At 38.6% G+C, this 25,308-nt stretch overlaps 1 protein-coding gene across 5 annotated transcripts in view; it reads left to right on the top strand.

Annotated features, from left to right (window-relative positions):
• LOC128878870 (E3 ubiquitin-protein ligase Rnf220-like) overlaps positions 1–25,308 on the top strand; it is a 161,212-nt gene that overhangs the window by 59,477 nt on the left and 76,427 nt on the right. For 3 of the 5 annotated variants that reach the window (XM_054127465.1, XM_054127467.1, XM_054127469.1), the window contains one exon: positions 16,441–16,488. The exons of the other annotated variants lie outside the window; for them this stretch is intronic. In XM_054127465.1, the coding sequence (XP_053983440.1) occupies positions 16,441–16,488 (48 nt within the window). The remainder of the gene's footprint in view (positions 1–16,440; positions 16,489–25,308) is intronic. 5 annotated transcript variants of the gene reach the window in all.

Genomic DNA, 25,308 nt, shown 5'->3' on the forward strand with positions numbered 1-25,308 from the left:
TCAATGCGTACCTTGTTGTCTATTCTATTAATTTTCTCCATAAATTGCAACAAAAACGTTGTCAATAATCCAGTACATAATTTTAAATATACTTAACACGGCCAGTTAGTTTGACTCATGTACTCTAACTCCTTCCTAAAATCACTAAATTATTAACAATTGTTTCACCATAATTTTTTGGAACAGATACTTAATAGAGATAGGGATAATATCAATTTTATTGATAATTCAGCTCGTTCCTTCTCCCTCTAATTACAATGGTACTGTCGTATGCATGATAAATACGTGTTGACCTCGGTAGTTTTAGTGTTTATAAATAAGTTAATATACGAGTTTGTTTATACATGTAAGTGTTTATATTTCGCGCATAATCCAAATTCAGCAATCCATATGTCATCGAAATTCTGCAACTACTCTCCCAATTTGGAGTAAGTTATATTTTGTAGCGAGGCTGCTTGTGTATACGAGAGATTTAACTGTTAGAGCTACCCCATTTTAGTTTCGAACAAGATCGATTTGATATTCAAGAACAGTTAACAACATGGTTCGGTGCTCCAAGTTATGAAATTTAGGGTATCGACATGAAGTGACCGATACGCTGAGTTTATGAGAGGGTGTGTAGCAAGTGGGCACCCTTAATCCTTCCGTTACAGCTGCTTCAGACTTTGTGGGTATAATGGTCGTTTGAACAATAAGATTGCGGACTATAAGTAACTATAATAGAACCGTTATCCACACGTTCCATTATCACTTCTGTTAGTAAAACACTCTTTTATACAATCCAATTAAGTATTAGGTAGACCGAAAAGTAATGTCGTTTCTTTTACATTAAATTCAAACTTTCCAATAAATTTCTGTCTTTAATTCATTATATGATCGCCCTCATTGTCAGCAGCCTTTTGTCACCTAGTGTGCAAATTTTCGATGCCAGAAAAATCAATGAGCTGATAAATGATAAACAAGCATTTAAGATGGCAAAAACGACATTACTTTCCAGTCCACCTAATATAAATACAAAACAAGGGGCGAAGAGGATATATTGCAAAACGACGAATGTGTTGTAGAATTAACAAAAATTTATTCTCGAAAAGGCCGTGATTTTGTTCCTTCAAATATCTTTGGTTTAATTCTTACCAACTTTTCTTTTTTTCAAACAAAAGATCTGCACGTGTAAAGTTAAATGTTACTTCGTTTATCTTACGAACAACATGTTAGTTTTAAACACATGGTTTTCGAATGAATTCTTTTAAAATTTCACGGATAGTTACTTAACGATAAACACGGACCCCACGGAAACTTGCATTGCTTCGTCGATACTTGTCCAATTTAAAAAAAATCGTACGACATTTTTGAAAGTTCGATATTCGTAAAATGTAAATTAATTCGATTTGTCGAAGCTATCACAATACGGCACGCGATAATTGCAAGAACATTCGCAACGAGGGGGAGACAATTACAAGAAAATTTGACAAATACGTTACGGCACATTTTTACAAATGCATGGAAATAACAAACAGAAGCGCGCTTTGTATTTTTCGATGAATCATACTCGTGATATTTGCCCGCGCGTTCTCTGCCGTTTCAAAATTTAATCTGAAATATTCCGTGAAAATTACACGCGTAACAGAGGTTGGAGGAGCTTTGTAATCGCCGATCGAATCGAAACAGTGCAACTCAGCAGGTGCATAAATTCATATTTTATCGCAAAATGCATTATGCATCGTTCCAGCATATTTTAGCTACAGTTTTTGCTCGGTTGCGTTTCAACCCCCCCATTGAAATGAACCGCAGAGATTTTGCGATGCAACGTGTTTTTAATCGTGCGCGATACGGACAGTTTTTGTAAACCGGCGTGGTATTTAAGTACTTTTCGACACGTTGTACGCTATTTTTCATTTCTCATAGCATCGCGGCAAATTTATGGAATTTATTTGCCGCGTTTTCCCCTAATCGCTCTCCGCGTTTGTGCTCCAATTTCTAATCATTTTCAATGGTGTTGTTCGTCGTAGTTTTTGTTTATCGAACAAATCGTATTTATTGTAGTTAGCAAATTCAAATCGTTGGCTATCACGCGTAGTATTTCTTTGAATTTATTTGTGTATTTATCGCTAATGAAAGCTTCCCAATATTAAATTACAAATCTTCAAGATGAAAATTTCTTATTCTCATCTACTCAAAGTATGACATCTGTCGTTGCAGTTGTAGGTCTCTTGGGGTTATAATACAAATAGAATATAAAAAAGAGTATGTATTTTTATGTAAAAATATCTAGGACTTTGAGAAAAAAAAACTTTATCACACCGTGCTGCTCTTGTAAAACCATGCAAATTAATTCTTAATATCACCCCGCATCGTTAAAAGTCAAAGAGACATTCTGGTGTTTTGGTCATGACAATATACCCTATTTAACCTCGGATAAAATATTTAATGCAGCTTAAACTTATTAGCAAGGAAGGTTCATAGAGAATCGATATAAACATTGAACGCTATCGTTTCTTTAATGTTTCGCATGGTTGCAATGCAATAGAACGATGAACTGGATTTCCTCGGGTAAAACTAATTAAATCGGTAATTAAAATGAAGAGAGTACACCGAAGAGAAGCAGCAGTAGGTCCACGGTAATTTTCTTTCCAGACAGCGGGCAATAAAACGAGACCTGTTAATTTATCGTAATCGTTTCGTGTGACTAAGTAAGTGTATGACGCCCTGCAATCTTCTTTATTAAAATATCGAGCAACTGCCTCGTGCCGCTCGGCCGGCTACTTCCCTTCGAATATTTTATCCCCAGCGAGACATCGTGATCTTCAGGGATATTTAGCAAGGTGAATTGTAAAACGTATTTACCAACTGATTCAAGTAAACCAATCAATTATGCGACATAACTGTTCCAAGCGTATAGTTTAATTTTGAAATTTATAATTCAAACTAACTTACGAACATTAAATATATCGAATAATTGGTAGATTTATAAATCTTTAATTGTAAGTTATATGGGTGAATGTATTCGAACATTTTCGAATCAAAAAGATTTGAAATACAAATTTTATTTAATAGATAGGGTAACCGATAAAAATGAATTATTTTGAATATATTGAAATTGATCAATTATTTCATGAATGTTTTTTTTTTTGTTTTCGCGACAGTTATACATATAATAGACATCGCGACTGCAGCTGATCTCAAATAAATGGAATAAATAAATGAATGACAGAGAAACGAATTGAAATACAAATTGATTCTATGGTCGGTGGAAGTTAGGAGACGAGAATTAATTTGCAGATCTAACAATACATACAAGGATCTCAGATAACTATAGAGCAATTGTGTTAAAGCACATTATCGAATTCTCTTAATTAATAATATATTGTAATTAATGTATTGCCCACTTAATAATACATGTAAGAATCTCAGCCATCTGTAGATCAACTACGGTAAAGAGTGTTATCGAATTCCATTAACTAAGAATACATTCTTAAATTTGTTCCCAATTTATTCGAACGATGTTCGTTTGCGCGGACTTATTAAACCGTATAAAAGTCAGTTTCCGTTTCTCCCTGTTTTTAAACGTGCACCGAGCTTAATCAATGCTCTTCGACTGGTCGCGAAAAAAGGCAGCATTACATACCATTTCGCGCATGTAAAATATTTGCATACTCTGCTGATTTGTTTGCTTTGTTCAAGACTAAGCCGCATCGATCCGAAACAGTCTCGTGAAAACATATTTCAATATCCGGTCTATGTTCCTTGTTCAGCAAATATACGTTCCAATATCTATTTCCTGTATAACCTGCATTTTTTCGGGACGGCATTTTTTTTTCCAACTCGTTATCAGGTATATCGGGAGCGCGTGTGTACGTCGCGAATGAAACGCGACTCGTACGAACCGACTACATCTCCGCTAGTTAAAACCACATAACAATATGCTTTTGTTTTTCCCTGGTCGTATTGTGCAGTCACTGTGACCTACTCAACTCGACCAAAAAAGTAACCACGCCGAATATTTCGGTACATATTGCATTCCGACTCTCGCTGGAATTGATTAGCCTTGTTGTAGCTCCGTGAAAGCCATTTTCTTTCTTCATCTTTTATTATTTTTTTAATTATCGATATGGATTTAACGTCGCATCAACTACGTGGTCATTAGCGACAAATTAAACGAATGCTGTAAGTAGGCGTGTTTAAATATTTGCATTAACCTCTTATAAGCTCACTATACTTATTAAACGCAGACCAACTCACGCTCACAGCAATCATTGCTCTAATTTAGTCCGAATAAAACTCATGTTTTTTTAATCTGGTCAGTGGCAATTTAGAATTTTCGTTTTATTCAAATTTGATGCTTGTCCGGCAATTTTTCTTTTTTTAACGAATGGATACAATACGCACTAATGGATACAAGTCACGGGGCTATCACCGATAGTGTCGAGTTAATTAAACTAAACTCTCTCGACTCGAAGCATCGACTGTTACAGACGCGCAAGAAATAATTGGATACAAACATAGGTTTACTGTGCCTATAATTAGCACAGATTACTAGCAGCAGCGTCCCAACATTGTTGGGCAAATACGTTTACGATTCGGCCAAATTTTATTTAATAGATAGGGTAACCAATAAAAATGGATTATTTTGAATATATTCAAATTGATCAAGTATTACATTTGTCATACGAGTCAGCCAAAATCGTACACCGTATGCGTACTAAATATGTTTCATCTAGATAGAAAGCTTAGGAATGACTTAGAAGAAAAAAAAAATTAATATACATACGTTACACGTGTATCTTTCTGAGATTGTAACGGAACAATTATCAATGTTGATGTTTCTTGTTACGAGTATTTGAAGTTGGTGGTACCAAGAAATATGAAACAATATTTATTATTAACACTGAACGTTTCGTGGTACATGCGTACATGTGTGTATACATTTATTAATCGTTTCGACGATCTCAGAACAAGTTATTTAAGTAGTGACAAATATTTTTTTAAACGCTTCGTGCGATTCATTCATTGTGTATTATCAGCAGTACTCGAATAGAATAAACGATTCGCGATAATTCCACGAAATCGATATAAGAAACTTTCTCGTCGGTACTATACATATTGTTTAACTAGGTTGGTTCGCGTTTACACTTTACATAAAGCGCATGTCATCTTTCACCGTGGATAGATGCCGCTACAAACATAGCATAATCACGATACGTTACTATTTGTCAGCAGGTCGTAAGCAGGGAGTAGCCGCGGTATCAGGGGGTCGTAGTTGTCGGTGATTGGGTGAGAGTATATTTGGTAGTATCGTGGATGTGTGTGGGTGGCATCGTGACAGTCGTGGTTGCCGAGTACAATCCACGTAAGCCCCTCACACACGATAAGCATTCCGATAACAGTCAGCCATCCCGCTCCGCAATTCCCTGACCACCGTGAACCCCCACGGGGCTAAGCGCTTTAAATTTTCACCGATTTTCTTTAAACTCGCCAGAGGGACGACCCGGGTGAAAAGGAAAAGGACGGAAAAGAGGATGGATGCAAAACAATCCTGGTTTTCGAGCGCGCAAGGCGGCAGGAGATAGCGCTGACGGATAGGGCTGGCTTTCGAGGGAGGATGAGAGCTGTTTAGAGATTTTCAAAATGATAACGCGGAAACATGGAACATTCGAGCGTGTGCGTGCGTATGCGTGGTTAAATCTACGCACATATGCGATCCGTAAGCGGCTACGGGGATTTCCACTGATTTAGTTTCCTCGCTACGATTTTCGCACCCTGACATCCACTGAAACGATTGTACATCGAAATCCGTTCTTCCTGGAAACTCGTTTGCAGCCACGGCTGTTTCTTGGTTTTTCGATTCAGCTTTCTCGCGTCGTTTCTAAACAAATTTTTAATCGTTTCACTTGAAGGAAATTTATACTTTAAACTGTTTAAAATTTTTACGTTACTGTTTCTCGAAAAAGTAAGTTTTAAGTAAATAGAGATTCCTGATTCTCGAGGATCATCTCTTATATCTCGTATTAGTTTTAATACGACAATAAAAGAAGCAATACAAACACGATGTTTACGTTTCAAAAGTGAATGCATAATTTTCTTATTATCGCTACTAAAAGTATTAAAATAAATGAATTTGTTTTCAAGAATTTATATGAAAAATCTAACGACGTATGAGGGTTTTAAAATTAATTTTCCATTACGCCTATTCGGTTTACTTTTTCCCGTGGAACCACCGTACATTAGATCGTGCTGGATAATTACTATTAAATCAATCGTCCGGAAGAACGCGTTGTTGATTTCCAATGTTCCTTCTTCGCGAGAGACTTAAAGAATTGAAACGTCGGAATGTAGGAGGGAATGTAATTTAAATACATCCGAGGGGTAACAAATTCTTGTAGACAACGGGCTTATGCACACAGAAATCCACGTACACGTACGTGCGCCGTGCGATAACACGCAGGGGATTTCGAGTCGATTCGATTTCTTCGATTCTATTTCTTTTCCCCACCTAGCACGGTTTACGAATGTCGCATTCACGGTGACTCGTGAATCTGTTTAATGTTATCGTGTCGTCAACATTTCCACCAGTGATTGCCTCGTTCGTTATTGATAATCTCCCCCAGTGGAGAAAAAAACGTTCCATTGGAAGCATGTATGTTTCTTACTATTTATGGTCTTATCTGAATTGCTTGTGCCCTTTTTATCGAACTTTTTCCGTGTAAAACATTGTTCTATTTTGGAGAGTTTTTTTACACTATATTTGGGAATCCGTTGCATCTCTTTCTATCTGATAGGGCACTGTGATGACAAATAGTTGAAAGTATTAGGCCATCTCACAAATGTTTATGATTCTCTACATATTTAATTCGGAAAAATTACCTTTCAGTACGTATATGCATCGCAAATTTTTATCGAAAATTTTCTTAACTTGTAATTGCATATTATATTGATTTCTATATACAGGCTGTCCCAAAAATGTTGTAACACCTTCAAAGAGGTGATTCGGGAGGTGATTTGAAACAACTCTTTCCTTAGCAAAAATGTTGTCCGAAGCTTCGTTGAGGAGATATTAACGGTAAACACTGACCAATCAGAGCGCGCGTATACCGTTGGAGCGGCCGCGGTAGCGAAGGCTATGTGCTAAGCGGCCGCGCTTGTACGCGAACAAGCGACTCGACGTGCATCGAAGGACATAGGACGCGGCCCCTTAGCACATAGCCTTCGCTACCGCGGCCGCTCCAACGGTATCCGCGCGCTCTGATTGGTCAGTGTTTTCCGTTAATATCTCCTCAACGAAGCCTCGGACAACATTTTCGCTAAGGAAAAAGTTGTTTCAAATCGCCTCCCGAACCACCCCTTTCAAGGTGTTACAACATTTTTGGCACAGCCTGTATATATTTTTTTAACGTACATGATCAATTAACTGACTGAAATAAAAACATTTTTTTATTTGATGTTGTTTACTTTTACTATGGTATGCGAGTTTTCCGCAAGGTGTCGTTTCGATAGTGTTACATCCGCGTTGTACGAAGGCCCTCAGGGGCTGTAGCTTTGCACGGTCGCAGCTACAGTACGGATTTGGCGAACCCGAGGTACCCGAGCTACTTGTAGGCCATTGGACGACAAGAGAAACCAGACCGATAAGAGTGTAACATGTAAAAGAGAAAAAAAAAGTATGTAAACATGTTATTTTTTAGAGAACAACAACAACAAAGTTTCACCTTGACACGATGATAAGTCTATCAGTTGTAGAGAAAATATTCTAGAAAAAACGTGAAATAGAGCGGCTTGAAAACATGGCTCGAAGACTGTAAAGAAATAAACCAAGCAAGCGTTATACGAGGACAAACTGCGTTCAGAAATGATCATTGGTATACAGTATTACGAGTTTCTCGGCGTTATTCGAGCAGCAATCGCGTAGAATCGTCGGCGGCCTATTTCGAAATCGAAACGTATCCGTGTTCGTCGATGAGAATATCATGTCAGGAAAGCAACAACATACTCAGGTAGCAAAGTACTCGGGGTCTTAGGGTGGCGATAATGGCCGGAATCGTTAGTACATGGTACAGTGGATGGGCAGAGATTGCGCGAGAGAGAGTGTCGTCGTGCTCGTATGAAGTACTATCGTAGCTGTCGCGTGGGCAGCCGCTTTATCGCTTTAGCGTCAGATTAATAAGCCGCACGCTCGGCAATAACGCACCCACACGCGCGCATCCGTACAACATGTATATCACTCCGCGAACTCGCACATAAAGTCACGAGCTCGCGTGCAAACAAACGCAGCCGCGTATGCGCGTACATACGGAATCGTGACCGCCGGTACACGCTGAAAGCCCTTAGTATTTATTTTATTTGGCTTATTCGTTTCCGACGGCGTTATATCGCCGTTTGCTGGAATTCAATCTCCGTCCGTGTGAGTGTACTGGCCGCGCTCGTGTACACACAGATTACCCTCGCATGTGTACTGAGGGCTCAAACCCCCTCCTACACATCCTCCCTCTCTCGCTCGCCCTCTTTCCGTCTCTCTCTTTCTCACTTGCGCACGCATGCCGCCTTTGTGTGCAAACAAACGACAAGCAGAGTGTACGTGGTCCCACCCTCACCATTTCTCCTCCATAGGCTTCTGCATGACGTATGATCTTCCATATTGCCACGGCACACAGGCTGCGCACGTACGCGCGGTCGCGCGTACGTCGCCGCGGCGCGGCACGGCGCAAAAACCGCGCGGCCGAGCGCGCCGCACCGCTGCGATGAGAAAAGGAACGTTTGTCACCGACCGGCTCGGTTCGCACGGCTACATTATATCTCAGAGTTACACCGTACTCCTCGTAGTCGACTGCAAATAGCACGGCGATTTAATAAAAAAAATCGCCGACCAGCCTGAAAGGAAGTTATGAAGCCGAGAGAAGATGGAAAACATCGCGATACGGCCCCGGGGTAATGTCCGGGTGATAAATTTATTCGGACAACTTTATTTCTACCTTCGTCCGCCTCCCCCTCGTCGAGCAGTTACGTTTTAATTAGAATAGATCTTATCATTGTCTCGGTTATACTCGATATTGTACCTCGATCTTCCTATCCGCTCAAAAATGATAACGCATTGGCGTCGAGGCGTTTGGAGTCGTGTTTGACGAGCGACCGGGGGCGTTTCGCATATTTTCCTTCGGTTGTGTTACGTTGGATAATATTGCTACAAGAAAGTGACCAAAGTTGGACTCCTGATTCTTTTTGTTTTCGTATCACTACAACGTTACAGTGAGAAAGATTTTCGAATTTACAAAATAATGTTTCATAATTAGTACTTGAAACTTGAAACCTCCGTTTATCACACATTAAAACTGCCCGATATAGATACGTTTTTCAAAAATTGATGTTAGAAGATGGAATAGTATAAAAGAACATCGTTAAAAAAATGCGTAACAGTGAAACGAAACAATAGAATTATGAAAATATAAAAAGGACGAAAACTGTAGATTACGTTGTAGATTACCCTTTCGAACTGGACCTTCGGATAACCCTGATTTTTCTGGCGACTCGAGAGAGGAGTGGAATAGTGGATAAGGGGTGGTTACCATAAAGCGCATAGCACAAGTCATCCATGGCGCGACTCTTTGTTCGAGTAACAATATAAGGGTGAATCGCGGTCGGGGATTGTTTGTGTCTCGCAGCTGGAAAGGAGGGGGATGATTCCACCATTTATTATTGCGACATTCCAACCTGATAATACTAGGAATACGACTGCTAACCGGAATGCCGGTTCGTTCCTTGTCGTTGGAACAAGGAAGACGCTTGGAAGCGGAGGGGTCGAACCACTCATTTTATTTTGACGTAATATTTTCCGCGTATTACTTCGATTAGTAGCTGTCGGAATGATACCAAATCAATTCTCTCGATACCAGATAGTAAATTATAATTGAAGCATTATCAAACGGAATTGATTTCTATTCGATTCTTTAATGACTTCCGTTTCTTAACGTGCAATTTACTTCCAAATATATTATCGGGCTGTCTGGAAAGTCCATGCCGATTTTTAGTAAGCGGTACAGGTCCGATTATATCTGAATGACTGAAAACAAATAACATATGTACATTCCTTAACAGGTGGAAAGGTTGTGGAACAAAATGGTACATATATAATTCAATAAATATACATCAAAATTCAAATATGTCTTTGAATTTTTCTTAAAAATAGGCATTAACTTTCCGGACAACCCAATATTATACAACTTGTACCTCCAGGAGATCATTATAATTTGTACTTGTCCTTATACTTATCCTGCTAGGAGTATAGCTTTCCTCCAGCTTATGTCCTTTATCGAAATCACAACTCAGCCACTTAACTCAGATCCTTACCTTCCATATATTTTTATATAAGAAACATTAATCAATTATATGATCATCATCACTGATTAACACTAGTCTCATTTAGTTGGGAAATTAAAAATTGCTAACTATAGGGTGTTCCTCGAAAGTATGATTATTTGTTACCCGAAGCGGAAGTTATTTATGAACGATACATTTAAAGCAGTGTTTGTATTCGCCCCAATTTGCTGGGCGATAGAAACAGCATCCTATTTTATGATTATTATTTGGCTAAACGTTGTCCAAATATTTAGGCCCGCAATATGAGTTGTGTCTCGGTATTTTTCCATGAAAGATAAGGATGTGACGGGAACCTGAAAGGTGTGCAAGTGTTTCTATTCGCTCCATTTTGCGATACGACGTCCAACATTTCGATTGATAAACAAATGGAATTACTCCGATTACTGCAGGAGTTTTAGTTCCGATTTTCTACCGCACAGCTTTACTATAATATGTCGATTTTATTATCGTTTGATTATTTAAACAGAAATATAAAGGAATTGTTTGATTTCAATTTCAAGGTTTCAATGAATAAATCTCTATAAATTCGTAGATTCATCTTTGAACGCCGCGACAAACACATATTCTCCAATATCCCTTTCGTCGATGTCGATTATCCAAACGCGCGGTATAATCGAACCGCTGGCGCTGTCGCAATTTTGCAATATTTTCGCTTCATTGACAAACGTTGTATCGATAACACTCGATCGCGTGATATTTTTTTGTCCGACCGAATCGCTTAGTCCATTGGATGATTTGTCTCCCGTTCTTGTTACTGTCGTCGGCCGCGTTTACATCGATTTATTACGCCGAGATTTCGAGCCCTTTCCGCGCGTGGATACCGAACGCCAAACGGTTAAGTGTGGGTGGCGAGACACCACAGAAACCGAGTTTTGCGGTGCTAAAATCAATTCTGTGTTTGCCTGTCAATTTATCGCTAATGGCCGGCCAGGTAACAGCTGATGATAACGCGATGCACCATGGCAGTTTGCCTCGAATGTCGCTTTTAGTGTTCAAGCATTCGGATGGCCACCGCCTCGCAACAGGCATGCACGCATACTTTGTAACTTTCCGTTGAGCGTTCATTGAATGTGTTAATCGATGATTCGTAAATATGGCGCATATGAATGGAGATTAATTCGTCGCGATTATCGTATTCTTTGTGTGTTTCTTATCGACGTAAAATTATGCTTTCATACTTTCACGGTATTGTTTAGTTGGATTAGAATCTATGACCACTGTTAATACATGTAGCAGATAGTGTATAGTTTCCCGTTACAATCAATGAATTTATATTTTTAATGGGACCACCTGTAAAATTCGAGGAATCCCCGAGCTAAACAGTATGCATCGTCAATTGTTTTTCAATATTATCTTCTTTACTAACAAGGAAAGTTTCTTAGGTGTCGGCATTCGATTGTTTTGATTTTTGGATATGTTTAAAAGGACCCAAAAAATAAGATTATATTGGGTCGTTTTCATATTTAGGGGGTGATGCGACCCCCTAAATCTTCAGCTGCAATAGGCTATTATTATAAACAAATCATTTTTTACAAAATTTAGGGGAAATTTTATATGCAGATAGAAATCCATGAAACTTTTTCTTATAAAGTTTTCTTATATCTATGATTGTTTCGGAGATAGCCGATTGCAGCTGAAACCTTAGGGGGTCGTTTCACCCCCTATATATGAAAACAAATCCAAAAATCATAACAATCGGAGGCGACACCTAAAAAGCTTTTCTTGTAAGTGCCAGAGCACGTTTCAAGCGTTTTTATGTGGACGATCTAAAAAGAGAGTTGTAATTGTCTGTGTCAAGCTTTATCTACATTCATTCCTGCGAAGTTCAACTAAGTACGCATTTCATCTACAATCATTGCAAACAATTTTTATTTTTTCAACGTAAACATCAATCGATAGAGAAAAATTTATGTCACTGCCTCGGTGATGTAAGTTTTATTTAAAATCGGTGATTGTCACTTAAATTGTGGTCCTTGTTAGAGGTAATAATATCGTTAATGAAATTTCCAAATGTTCAACTGCGGCTATAAATCGACGTTTAAACAACGACAATCGATATTAAAAATTGGGAAGATAGGTACGTTCCGTTAGCTTCCGGAATAGAAGAAATATATTCGCAAGATTTACTACTCGCGTCCCCCTTTTCCGAAAGCGGAAAGATGCCGGGCGTCCCACAATAGCCCGATGATTTACGCAGATATAAATACCGATCGTCCTTTTCTTTTTTTCTCTCGACCACGAAAACTTTGGCTACTCTTCGATGGATCACAAAGAAGCGGGGAATTCGTAGGCCGTTCGAAGATGCAATATCACCCCGTTATGACGGACCCGTATTTTAGTAAGGTGTGTAGGGTGGGATTCCCATTGGCCGCCTCGATGCTACGGTGTGTATCGTAACGCGCTACCGCTCAGCACGGTACACACATCAATCACCGGCATTTTAATATCGGGTACCGTACAATATCACCGACACCCATATTCCATGGTACTCTACCAACCAACCCCTCCTCCTCGAAAACCGGTTTTTATGGCGAAATTCTTCTAATTCGTCCTGTGACCCCGAACCCACACTTTTCATCCTCTATCGACGTCCACTGCTCGTTTCGATTCGTTTGTTTCCGTCTGTTCGGATCGTGTAATTGCCGGATTGATCGAGGTTTCTCATAATTTAACCTCTATAAATTGACGTGTGCACTCGCGCACCTTCGAATTTCTAATAAACATTTCTCAGGTGTTTCTCTGGAAGAAAGATCTATCTTACAAATGATATTATTACTTTTCTCAGCGTAAAGACAAAAGTGGAGAATAAGATAATAATTAACCCTTTGCACACGAGGCCTTTTATTCTGGTATCTGTCAGCAACTCGAGATGCTCTCTTAGCATTCTATTGTCACGAATGCTAAGCTTAGATTGACTTCGAAAATGAGATCTCTAGTTTGAGATTTGAAAATCAGGTCACCTTTGGCCTCAACGACAATCATTTTATTGACACTTCGAGTTCCAAAGAAATTAAACCTAAAGGAAACCTAGTGGTGACTGAGAGTCACCACTCGAGTGCAAAGGGTTAAGATTGGAAATAGTGCCTCTGTTGCACTAAGTGTTTAGAACATCGCTAATCAATGATATTAATAGTTTTTCCTTATTCCTATTAAATTGTACAGTTGTAACATAGACCCTTCTTCCATTCGTTCAGTTAGTGTTACCGTCGAATCAGAATCTTTTGAGAGATAAAAATTTTCAAAGAATTTATTGAACAATTTCATCTTAAACTATTAGGTGTGCGCACAAGGTTTTGTACCTAACTACTTTGTTAACCAAATGAAACATACCAAATTTTAAAAAAATAAACTGAAAATGATGTTACATCAACAACTGCTATACTTATTTATTTTGATGCTGGCCAGTGATATCAACATTAAAAATACTTTGTTCTGAAATGTAGATATATCGTTTTCTAGCACCATCTAAATGTAACCTACAAAATGTATGCATACACCTAATGTAATAGGTGCAAACATGTGCAATGCAACGTACAACGTAAAGCAGATGTTCGGCATTCGAACATATCGAGAGTTAGGTCATTAAAACAACGTTACAGGTGTAGATACACTTCTTAGTCGTTCGTCCGTTTCCTTGTCTATCCATCTCTAAGGGATATGGAACGTGCAATGCGTCATCGCAATTACGGAAATCTCCAGCGAAATGTTCATTGATTAGGTTACTACTCAGCAGAACCCTGTGGTTCGTCCTTTGTACTTCAATGCACGCGATACATGTTGCATCTGCTCCGATGTGCAATTAGGAGCCCTAATCGTTAATTTACGATCGAGGTCGATGAAGTTTTCCATCGACCATTCAATTACGTGTATGTTTCATGGTAATACATATCACCTATCTATTACGTGATGGTATGTTGCGCGTTATTTGAAATTCTATCGTGCAAGATTAAAATCGTGTACAGATAAGATGTATACGAATTAAGGAAGTACTTTGATTTTTTTTTATTATGAAAATCAATTACTAGTAATTTTCTAGATAATATTTTGGTAAATAATTGGACATCACAATCCATGCCATTATTTGTCCGATGCGTTTTAAACAGTATATAACAAAAATTTGATTCGAATCGCTACATTTCTTAAAAAGCTATTTCAATTTTAAATCGTTTCATTTCAAGCTTACCTTGTACATTCACGTAGTACTTGATTACAATAAGGAAATCGTCGCACTTTGTTTTTATTTGTTCTCGTATCTTTTCCAAATTTTCTGTACAAATTTAACCAAAGAATATTTTCAAAATTCATATTCGAAGCATCCTAGTGTTCTTAGTAGTTATACGTTGAAAAATTGGTCGATTTCTGAACGGCGGAATAGGAATATTTATTTCAACTAGTCGTGATAATTAGCATTAATTAAACAGGTCTGACAGTTGTAGTAAAAGATGCAGCGAGATGACGCGTCGTATCGCGGGCGCGGAGCAAAGGAACAATTTACGTTTTGTTAAATTTCGTTTTAAATTTTGCAGGACAAACTACATACCGCAAATATTGACGTTGCGAAACGTAGAGGTTCGATCCTTTTGTAATCCATACATTACATGGACTTGTGTTTTCATTTTTAGTTGAAAACAGTTCGGGTTGCAGAGGGGTGGATGTAGGTGCTTTTATAGTGACTAGCTATACATGTCTACGCGTGTATGGGTGCACTGCATGGCCCGTAAACGAGAAATGGAATTCACCTGGAACACGTGCTGCCTTTTTCCGCCTCGTGACGCGATGACGTAGACACTGAGAGGATTATTTCACCGTGAAAAACTGATAGCCAGCATTAATCGGACAATTGTGCAGAAACATTATGTAACAACACTTCACCGTCGCGGTACAAGATACGAGACGATAACTGCATCGCTTCGATAGGTGTAGAAATTAATTCTGTTCTTATATTCAGACACAGAGTGTCCCGTAACCGGTGGTACAAGTGAGTAGAAGGGGGTGAGTCTACGTGAAAAATTGAATCGAAAATGTAGAATAAAATTGTTTCATGTGATGCTTTATTCTTGAAAAAAAGAAAAAGTTTAAAAATTTGTCAAGCATCCGTGTACTTGATTTAGCTTCAGTTCGACGGATTTGGCTATCTTACTGTTCTGAGCAGGCAGAGTACTTCTGTGCTCCTTGCAATGTTTAGAAACATTGTCAACCTGATGATATCTCTTACATCGATTTTACTTTCTTCTTATGCTTATGGTCTACAATGAAATCCGTCGAGCTGAACCTGGCCCGAATGTACGCGTATTCGACAAATTTTCAACCTTATTTTTCTCGAAAATAAAACGTCATATGAAAACAATTTTATTCTACATTTTCGACTCAATTTTTTACGTAGAGTACCGACATTCTAAATTCTCAACCTAATCTTCGTTACAATGGATCTACTTTAAATACATTACCGGTTGATTACCAAAGTCTCAGTTTACGAGAAAAAAGCTGGGTAGTAATAGGGTGAACACCCTGTATATAGCAATTTTGCAACAGAAAAAATTAAAATAGGGTATACAGAGCCATTTCGAATAGGTATTGTTCGTTGCCTATGCCAATTTATTAAACGGCGCGTTAAATCACAATTGTCGAATATCCGATTGTTATAATAAAAATAATGGAAAACTTCGCGTTCTGACCACTCCGCCGAGGAACAACGTGTAGCGATCATCGCAAATTATTAAAGCAATATTTTTGAAAATGCTCGATTTTCCACCGCCATAATTTCCACCAATGAATTCGTTAAATTAATCATTCATCTTTTCACGTTGTCAACGGAATTGTTTTTACGTCTGATGAAATTAAATGTATCGAAGTATTCCGTGTGCAGTGCCGTTGGAAAATAAAAACATAACTTCTAAACAAAATGAAATTCTTTCTGTCATTGTTTCAAGAAGTTCATTCAGATCTCCGACAAGAATTTCAATAATTAAAAAGGAGATCTTGCAAATGAAGTTTATTATCTAAATGAACATATTACTCTCCATACAATGAAACATATTTTAATCTTGTATCTTACCAAATATTTTCTTTTTATAGCTTCGAACTGTCCTACTTTCCACTGTTCAAAAGGTGGCAACCCCATGGGTGAGAAAAAATCAAACATCTAAGATCTAACCCATTTTTCAGTAACACTGTCACGGTATACAGCCATGTATTGTTACGTAACAAAATAATATTTTTGCTATTAACGTAGTACGCTTCTCTTCACGTTTTTATGTTGACAAAAAGCACAGAACACTTTAACTTGCATTAACCTCTTCAGATTTGTGTAGAATCGACTATATAATATACTAATCGATATTGACCTATGATGTCTATCAATTTTGTAAGAGGCTTCAGGATTTTGTTTTGTAATAATAAAATACACTTGCCAGCGTAGTAGCGGCGAACACTTACACGGCATAATTCTTTACATTTAGTTATAATCACATTTACTTAGGATATATAAACATTCAGAAAACAATTAAAAGACATCCTAAGTAATTATAATCATCTATATTTTCCTTTAAAAGATTGGATATATGCCATGCATTTTTTTTCCTTTTTTTTTTTTTAAGTTATGAAATCGTCTATAAGTTTATTGGCAATATGCTCGCTACTTTATTCGGATAACAATTAGAAGACATTCCAACTAATTTATAATCAATATAATTTTATTCTACATGCATTTAATTAAAACACAAAATCATAAAGATTGTTTTGGATAAAATTCTTTATTTATCTATCTACCCCTATCGATATTACACTCCATGAGATACGTAAAACATAACAACAAACTTCACAAACTCCGTCGCTTTATCGATTATATCGGGACATTATGATCGCAGGTGGAAAATTGAATTTGTTAGTTAGTTCCGGTGTTAAGCGAATTACGGCGATTCCGACGAACGTTATCCTAACGTACTAACGATTCGTCGGCTCGGATATTCCGCTTTGATTCGGTTACGTAGCGAAAAGTACTCTTCAATGTCATCGTCTGTCAACGGTCTCGCTATTATTCGCGATAACGTTCGTTATATCAGGTTTTCGATATTTGAAATTCGCACCGAACCGGACGGCGAATGATGCACGCTTGTGCCAAGCCACGGCCGTTGATACTTTCGCAAAAGCTTTCGTTCGAAATATAATCCACCGGCAGGTTAAATTACAGCCACGCTGAAACTCGTGCCGTGCCAACAGATATTTCAATTGACAACGTTATTCCACAACAGTTCTAGACATCTGCGTGCGTTTCTCCCTCTGTTTAACTCTCCACGTTCATAGTCTACAAAAAAAAAAAAAAAAAAAAAAAGAAAAGAAAAAGAAATTGTTCGGTAGGTGTTTGTAAGAGTAATTTTTGTGTATGTACAAAGTGATTTAAGATATTCGAGTTTTTCATGATACGGCTTTTCACGGTTGATACTAACTTCTGGGTGTATGTCGTGCTCTTCGGATAAGATACTTCGACATTAATTCGCTCCTTAACTGACAATTTGCTTTCAGTGAAACGTGCATGTGCAGACGATTTAAATTAAATTCAGATCGTTTGCACATCAACAACGCTCACACCTAAGTGAAAGCAAAAATCTGTTTAGACATGTTCAAAAATAAAAGTTAACGACGTTAACACATCTTCAGTTTGTCCAGTACCATTTTCTCGTATCGTGAGTACTTTTCAAAATATATATATCTTAATTCGATTACGGTGCAAGCGATGGTAGTTAACATTTTGAAAAATATTGCAGCAGTCTAAGTGTCCTGTCGCGAACACATCGGGGAGAATGCGTCGGATTACTTTGACAAAATTATCTCTTTATTCGACGTTAAAGTCATCGATGAACACACTTGTTATTAATACATAAATTCCAGGGGCCACCGGCGTACGAAACTATCGAATTTAAAGCTAGCTGTCGTTCTTCTCTTTCCCTGTCCTCTCTTTAAGCTCTTTTACATCTATAAACGCTGATTGACCTACGAGTGATCGTTCGACTGTGAATGCAAACAGAGGGTTTGTCTGTTCATTTTAAACCCACAATGGAAAATTCGAATTTTCATCATTTTCTTTTTTTCTTTTTTTTTTTAATATTCACGATAATTCTGGTCAGTCTCCTTTCAGCTCGAGCCTTCATTTTTGCATTTATCGTATATCTTCCACCACATTCCTCCCTCACTCCTCGCGCATTGGTTTCCACTTTTGTGTCTATTCGCATTTTGTCGTAGAGCTCACTGGGTTGTAGTTGTTTTCATTGAATATACCAACAATTTTCAGTATTCAGTTTTCAGTATTTTCAGTCAGTAAAAACAATATTTTCGTTAAAAATTGTTTATTTTTAGAAAGAGTATTACAGACGTACATGGAAATGAACATTTCCAAAAATTTGGCGCTCGATATTTATGAAAGAAATCCATATTATAGGTTAGTTTTTATCGTCACGGTCACTACCGATTTTAATCTAGTCAGTATCTGAACAACAACTTTTCGTAGGATACAATAAGACGTTACTGCTAGTCACTGGAATACAAAAATAACAGCACCGAGAAAGCAAGTACCGTTGTCACTGTAGGGTTATTTTCATTGTTAATAGTCCGCCCGTCTGTGCATTCTTGCTAATCTAATATACATATATATCTTAATAATTAAAACGTGTTCTTAATAATTTCGTTGGTAAACCAAGTTCCTTCCTCCACAGTCACGTCAGGGGTGAGTTGAGATCTTTAAGGATCAAGACTGCATTAGCTCTTAATAAAATAAAATTTTGTACGGTACAACGTTAACAGATTCGCGTAACTCGCAGCTTATCAAGGGAGGCTGGAAAGTTTCCAGCGAATTCGAAATTTTGTCGGGAGACCTCTTCTCCTCGTGGGAAACTTTTCGATAATGAAATCATTTTACGCGGCTAGCCGCAGGAATTCCGCGGCGTGTCCGTTCCTTTCGTTAATTACTAATAATATTCAGACAGCCCGCTGAGGGGTTGGCGCGAAATGTACACGAGGGTTGAAAAGTGTTGGGCTCGAGGAAGAGGAAGTGGTAGCTGGTCGGTGCGGGATTTCCATAGGCAAACAGACGGCCGTAGGATCGCTGGCAAGAAAAATGAATAAAATTATGAAAGAAGGGAAAATTTCGAGAGTAGATGGCGGCTGTGAGAAAAAGAAAGAGTAGAGGAGAGGTGCACTGTCAGTCGTCTGACAGCGAGGGGATGAAACGTGCTGGAAGAACGAGCATACGAGTCACCGAGGGTGCTCGGTGTACGATTTTTATACGAAGGGTATAAATCGTCGACGAGGAAATTCGCGCCCTTTTTTTTTTCTGTTTCTTTTTTACGCGTTCCTCGTGTCTTCCCTGTCGTCATTCTAACGCTCGCGCGAGACGTCTCATCGCTTTTCAATTCTTCTCTTGTACATTTATCTGGAAAACGAGAAGCTGAAGTTTCGAATAGAGAGGTAGCTTTTATGGGAACAAGCCTTGACGTGACTGTACGGGACCGATATTTATACAGGGTGGTCCCACCTAAACTACACCACTTGAATATCTCTTCCAATTATGACGGTACAAACAATATTTTTTATGCGATTTGAATAATACGAAGAAACCAATACGATACAACGATTTCTTTTTTTTACTCATAGTTTTTGCATATCTTTTTATTATTCTCATAAAAATGATTCTGAATTAGGATTTTCTTCGTGCATCGGGAAACTCGAAGCCGACGATCGACGAATCGTTTCTCCGCCGATACAAATAATTGTCGATAAAAGTTTTGCGGGGTGCAAATGAAATCGGAAGCTTTTACGTTTTTTTTTTTTTTTGAAGGAGCCAGACTGCTAACTGCGTGGCCATATTTATACGGGCACACAAGTGGCGCGCGATGATCGACAGAGCAGGGCACGTGATAGCTTTATAAATTCGTGGCTGTGTATATGGGCGCGCATGTATCCCTAGTAAATAAATACGTGGAAGCACGTATTATTCACCGGGGATCGAAGTGGAGAGTATTATGGAATTTATTTAATCCACCGGGCGCACTGGCTTTGTCACATACGAATACACGAAATTGCAATCGATGATTATATTCCGGTGACTGTTGTAAACGAAAACGTTCGTTAGCAGGATCTTCAAACGAGGATTCGGGCGAAATTTCATTTCGGATGTGTGTGCTGGTTTTTTTGTTCCATTTTTATTATTTTTCTTTTTTTTTTTTTTTTCATCGTTTGTCCGTGCCGTGGAAACAAACTCGCTCGGTGGCCCCCGTCGGAACGAGCAACTGTTGGACGCGTAACCGAGAAATCAAGTAATTAATCTTAATTAAGTAGCTGTTAGTGGCTCGGTAATGTTCTAACGACGAAGGTTCGTCACGGAATTTATTTGACAGGGCAGGAAAATTTCGAAAATTCCGACGGGTTATGTTATGATATTACGATAGGTGGATCTCATCGAGCGTTTCGTGGATTTATTAATACGCGAATTTAATCCTTTGAAGCATGGCCGAAACTATTTGGCGGATATTAAAATATCGTAGTATGCGCCGCGTACCGTGTGTGGCGGTTTATAGATGATTTCGAGCTCTCGCTGTGTTTTCAGCAAGAAAATTTTTCGAACGAACAATCGCGCGCCTTTCCGTTATTAACCTTTTTTCCTGTTAACTTTTCGCGCCTTTTTCCTTGTTTTCATTTTAGTATCAATGGTTGGCAAAAGTTTCCGTCGTTTCTGTATGTAATTTCTCTATTATTAAATTACAAATCGCACAATATTTTTTAGTAAAAATATTTTTCACCACTTTCTATCACCTTTTCGCAACGTTCTGGCGAAAGATGGACACCGCGATGGAAGGAGTCATTTTCCTAGCTGATGAAATTATTTGCAACTTAGAAATGAAATTAGTGTAATACTTTCTTATATGATACTAACTGTGTATTAAGTATTAATCCCACACGTGAGAAATTAATTTTTTGCAATGTCAGACGATCGTTGTCTCGTGTTAAGTAGCTGGTATATGAAGATTAACATCCAGAAAGCACACAAACTGTTCTACCATTTAACCACCTAAATCCTCTGATTAATTCGAATAATCGAGGTTCTACCGTATTTTGATCGAAGCAGATCTTCGCTTTTAATAACGATAACTAACATTTTCTATGAATCCAATCTGTAGACGGTCAGTTAGTTGTAAGTACGCGTACTATCTGACACAGACCTGTCAGACAGCAGCAGCTTCTAAGGAAGAAAATCGAGGAGCGAGGACATCGGTATCGCGGGTACAGAAGTTCTGTCGATTTGTCGCATCTGTGCACGTTAGGAAGTTACTACGTTCGCCTGCCACTTAAATCACTCCCGGGAAAAGGCCGAGGGGTGTAACGGGCCGAATTATGCCTAGTTTCGTCTTCCACGTACAACCTCGTCACCGAAAGTTCATCCCCTTGTCGGATCCCGGGACAACCGACTCTTTATTACACCGTAAAGTTTTCCACGATGGACACGTGTTCCTGATCGCTATCAATCTCCTTCTGATCCTCGGGACTACACCACTCATCGACACAGTGTTTAAATCGTGGCGTCGTCGAACATCCATGATCTTTTATCTAGCTAACGAATAATCATTTAGATAGACAAAGTTATATCTAAGAAAACTTCGTCAACACGTTCGCGCCTCGCGAATTAATTTTTATCCCTGTGACAGTTTATCTTACCTTTACGCAAGTATTATATCAGATATAGAAATGAATTCTGTGCCTTCTTAAAGTAAACTTGCTATTTATTTATAAGGACAAAATTAAAATAGATTTTCTTTCGAGGGAATTCATATATAGGAAGTTTCACAGAAATAGTTATTTCTGAATAAAAATAGCTCCTCGACATCTCATCGAAATTTGAACACATGTACGTATCGAGTGATCGAAGCATTCGAGGTAGCTCAACGAATTCTAATAAAAATTATTTACTCACGAGTTCCTCGTATCGTCGTATAAACACGTAAGTGGTAACCTTTAAAATCTTCGTTGCAATTACATAGCTCGATTAGATCAAATGAGTCCTATTCGATTCCAATGGATATTTGTAATATAGTATTCGGACCGACTACGAAAGTTTTACGGCGTTGATGATGAAATGTCGATGAGAAATTCCTTCGACAAATACTTTTGAAATACTTTCTCTCGACTAGGGAAACCGTAAAACGAACGTAAACGCGGTCGAAGTGCGATTCGGCCAGTTAAAATTAGATGTTTGAAGTCGAAAGGTAGATCGTACGAGGTTGTTACGGTGGCGGACGGGTGAGAGCAAGAGGATGGGGTTAGAGAGACGGATAAAGGGATGGAGAAGCACCATACGGACGAGCCATTTAAACTTCTCACCCCCGAAACCACACGCTTGTCCGCATTCTGACTTATACCAGGCATCGTTCACCCCGTCCTCGAGCCCTCTCTCTTCACCCTCTCTGTCCGCCCTCAGTCACCCCTTACTCCCGCGTTATTATACGCGTTTGACATTCGCCACTTTAACCCTCTTCGGCTGTACGACGAATCGCTTTGGGAGCGGAAGCGAGCCGCCTTCTGTTCCTGTTTTTTCTCTTCTTGAAAAATTTCGAGCATTCACGCTCATCTCACATTTTTATTATTACAATTTTCTCTACTTCTTATCTACTTACTTACAGTAATGTCGCGAGTGTAACGCGTATTCTTACATCAAGAAACTTCAGCTGTCTATCGTTTTATATGGTTATTTAACGAATTATTGCTAAACAAACCACATACTCATCGTTTAATTAAAGTTAAAATTGTTGTTTGTCGTTAACTCGATTTTTCTTTTTTTGTTTCAGGTAAGTCGTGAAAGCTTTACAAAGATGAATCTAGCAATCACATGTCCCACCATAGGTATTTATCGTAATTTCTTATTATTAAAAAAGTCGTATCAGTTTGTGTCATAAGTATAAAACTTTCTATAGTAAGCATCAATGAGTATAGAATCAAACATATGATCTCTTCTGCTTTTTTTTGCAACTCTTTTCTTTCTAATAGAATAATAATTCCGCTATCACGCCAGTTCAGTTATGCAAAACTTATAGTTTATTAAGCTATATGACGCAACTTTCTAGCATATATTTCTAATATGCTCCTTCTTCATAAATTATCACGAACAGACTGTATTTAATTTCATCGAAACTAAAGATAATCGTTATGTTCGAAGCACTTTGCTAAAAATTTAAATGCTCTTATCGATCTATTCATTGCTCTATAACTGGCGTGCCATCCCTTTTTTTAATTTGTTAACGGTAAACGTACGGTTCACCAACGTTTAATCAGAATGTGAGCATCGCCTCGTACCGTCAAGGATGAAGGAGAAGTCTCGTAGGTGGAACTAAATGGACATTCGAAGGTCCGAGTTATCGGTCCGAAAAGCTGCGGCTCTTATGAATGACGTCGCAAAAAGCAGCAAACCAGGGGTTCCGTCGGAGCTTAAGCCGAAGTGTCAGGGTGATTAGCGGGCATCGGCACGCGTTACATTTCGACAAGCCTCGGTTACAAATACCCTCGCAGGCGTGCTCGTCGGTGCGCTGACCCGGCAGCTGGCTGCTGTCTAATCTTTCCTCGATTACGGGGCTAGATGTAAATCAAACCCAAAACCCTACACCAATATACCTACCTGCTATATACATGAATCCGCGTCGTCACTCCCTACCCTCGTTTCCCGCGAAAATTTCGTGGCTTTGCAAATTTCGATTTCGTCCTGGTATGCTTCTATCTCCGTGCCCCCGATGATTTACGGAACGTTTATTATGGATTCTCCCGCAGATTGGCGTTGATTTGTTTTCGTCGTTTTACGAATTCCTTAATTAAAATATTTTCCTATCGTTTAGAATGCTCGCTGGCCGCGCGATTCGGCTCGCAAATCGCAGGTTTCGTGATATGTAACAAAGAAACATCCATTTACTTTTTCGGGGAAAAGCTTAAGTCCGTCTAGTAATCGTTAAAGATCTATTAAGTGATTACACAAAATTGTACGTTAGAAAAAGAAACGAAGAGTCAACGGTACACAACCCAATGTGTAGAATATTTTATAACGTAACATTCTATGCTTTTTTATACCATTACATACGGAGTGTCCAGAATCGTGTAGTACAAGCACCAACATAGTTATTCTACATGGAAAAATGAATCGAAAATGTGAAATGAAACTTTTTCATACGAGTCTTTGTTTTCGAGAAAATTGATTTGCTACATTTTTGGGGTACACGTGCAATTGAGTACGACTTGTCTGACGCACACGTTTGTTACTCGTTGTTTCTGTGTTTTGGCGTATACAAACATGTAGGTATGGTCTTACACGATTTATATACGTAGATACATGACAGAACGGTAAAAAATGCAGGTGAATCATCCCTCAGAAATCTTCAATAAAACGTCCAAATTGGCAAAATCACGATTTTAACTCGAACCGAAGTGCGGTTTTTGAGATATCGCGTTAACATGTTTGAGAAACAGCGTCTCAAGAAAAACGCGTGCAAAATTTCTTGTTTGGCAATTTTAAACATCTTTTTTTTTCCATAAAAGTTTAACGTCGCATCAACCACACTTATGATTTTGTTAATATAATTTAGTGGAAATGCTTTAAAGACTGTAAGCAACAAGAATATGAAAAAAAAAGATCTACTTTTTTGACCTAGGAAAAAATAGTACTTCCTTAGGCGAAGACTGTTCTAGAGTAAGAGACCCACTCGAGGAGGACGGTAGAACGTTTAATCGCGGAAAATCGTGAGGCAAAGAAGGTCGGGAGGACACCGCAAAACAAGTTAGCGTAATCCGGTTATTCAATTGATCGTCCTTCGAGGAGCTATTCTACTAATTGTCTTTCTCTCACCCCTGTTCGTTGGAGGGCGGTCGGATGTCGTACGGATAGCAACTGTGCCCCTACACTCGTCCCCGCCATGATAG

This window comes from Hylaeus volcanicus, chromosome 6 (genome assembly GCF_026283585.1).
Source record: "Hylaeus volcanicus isolate JK05 chromosome 6, UHH_iyHylVolc1.0_haploid, whole genome shotgun sequence".
In the NCBI taxonomy this organism is placed as follows: Eukaryota; Metazoa; Arthropoda; class Insecta; order Hymenoptera; family Colletidae; genus Hylaeus; species Hylaeus volcanicus.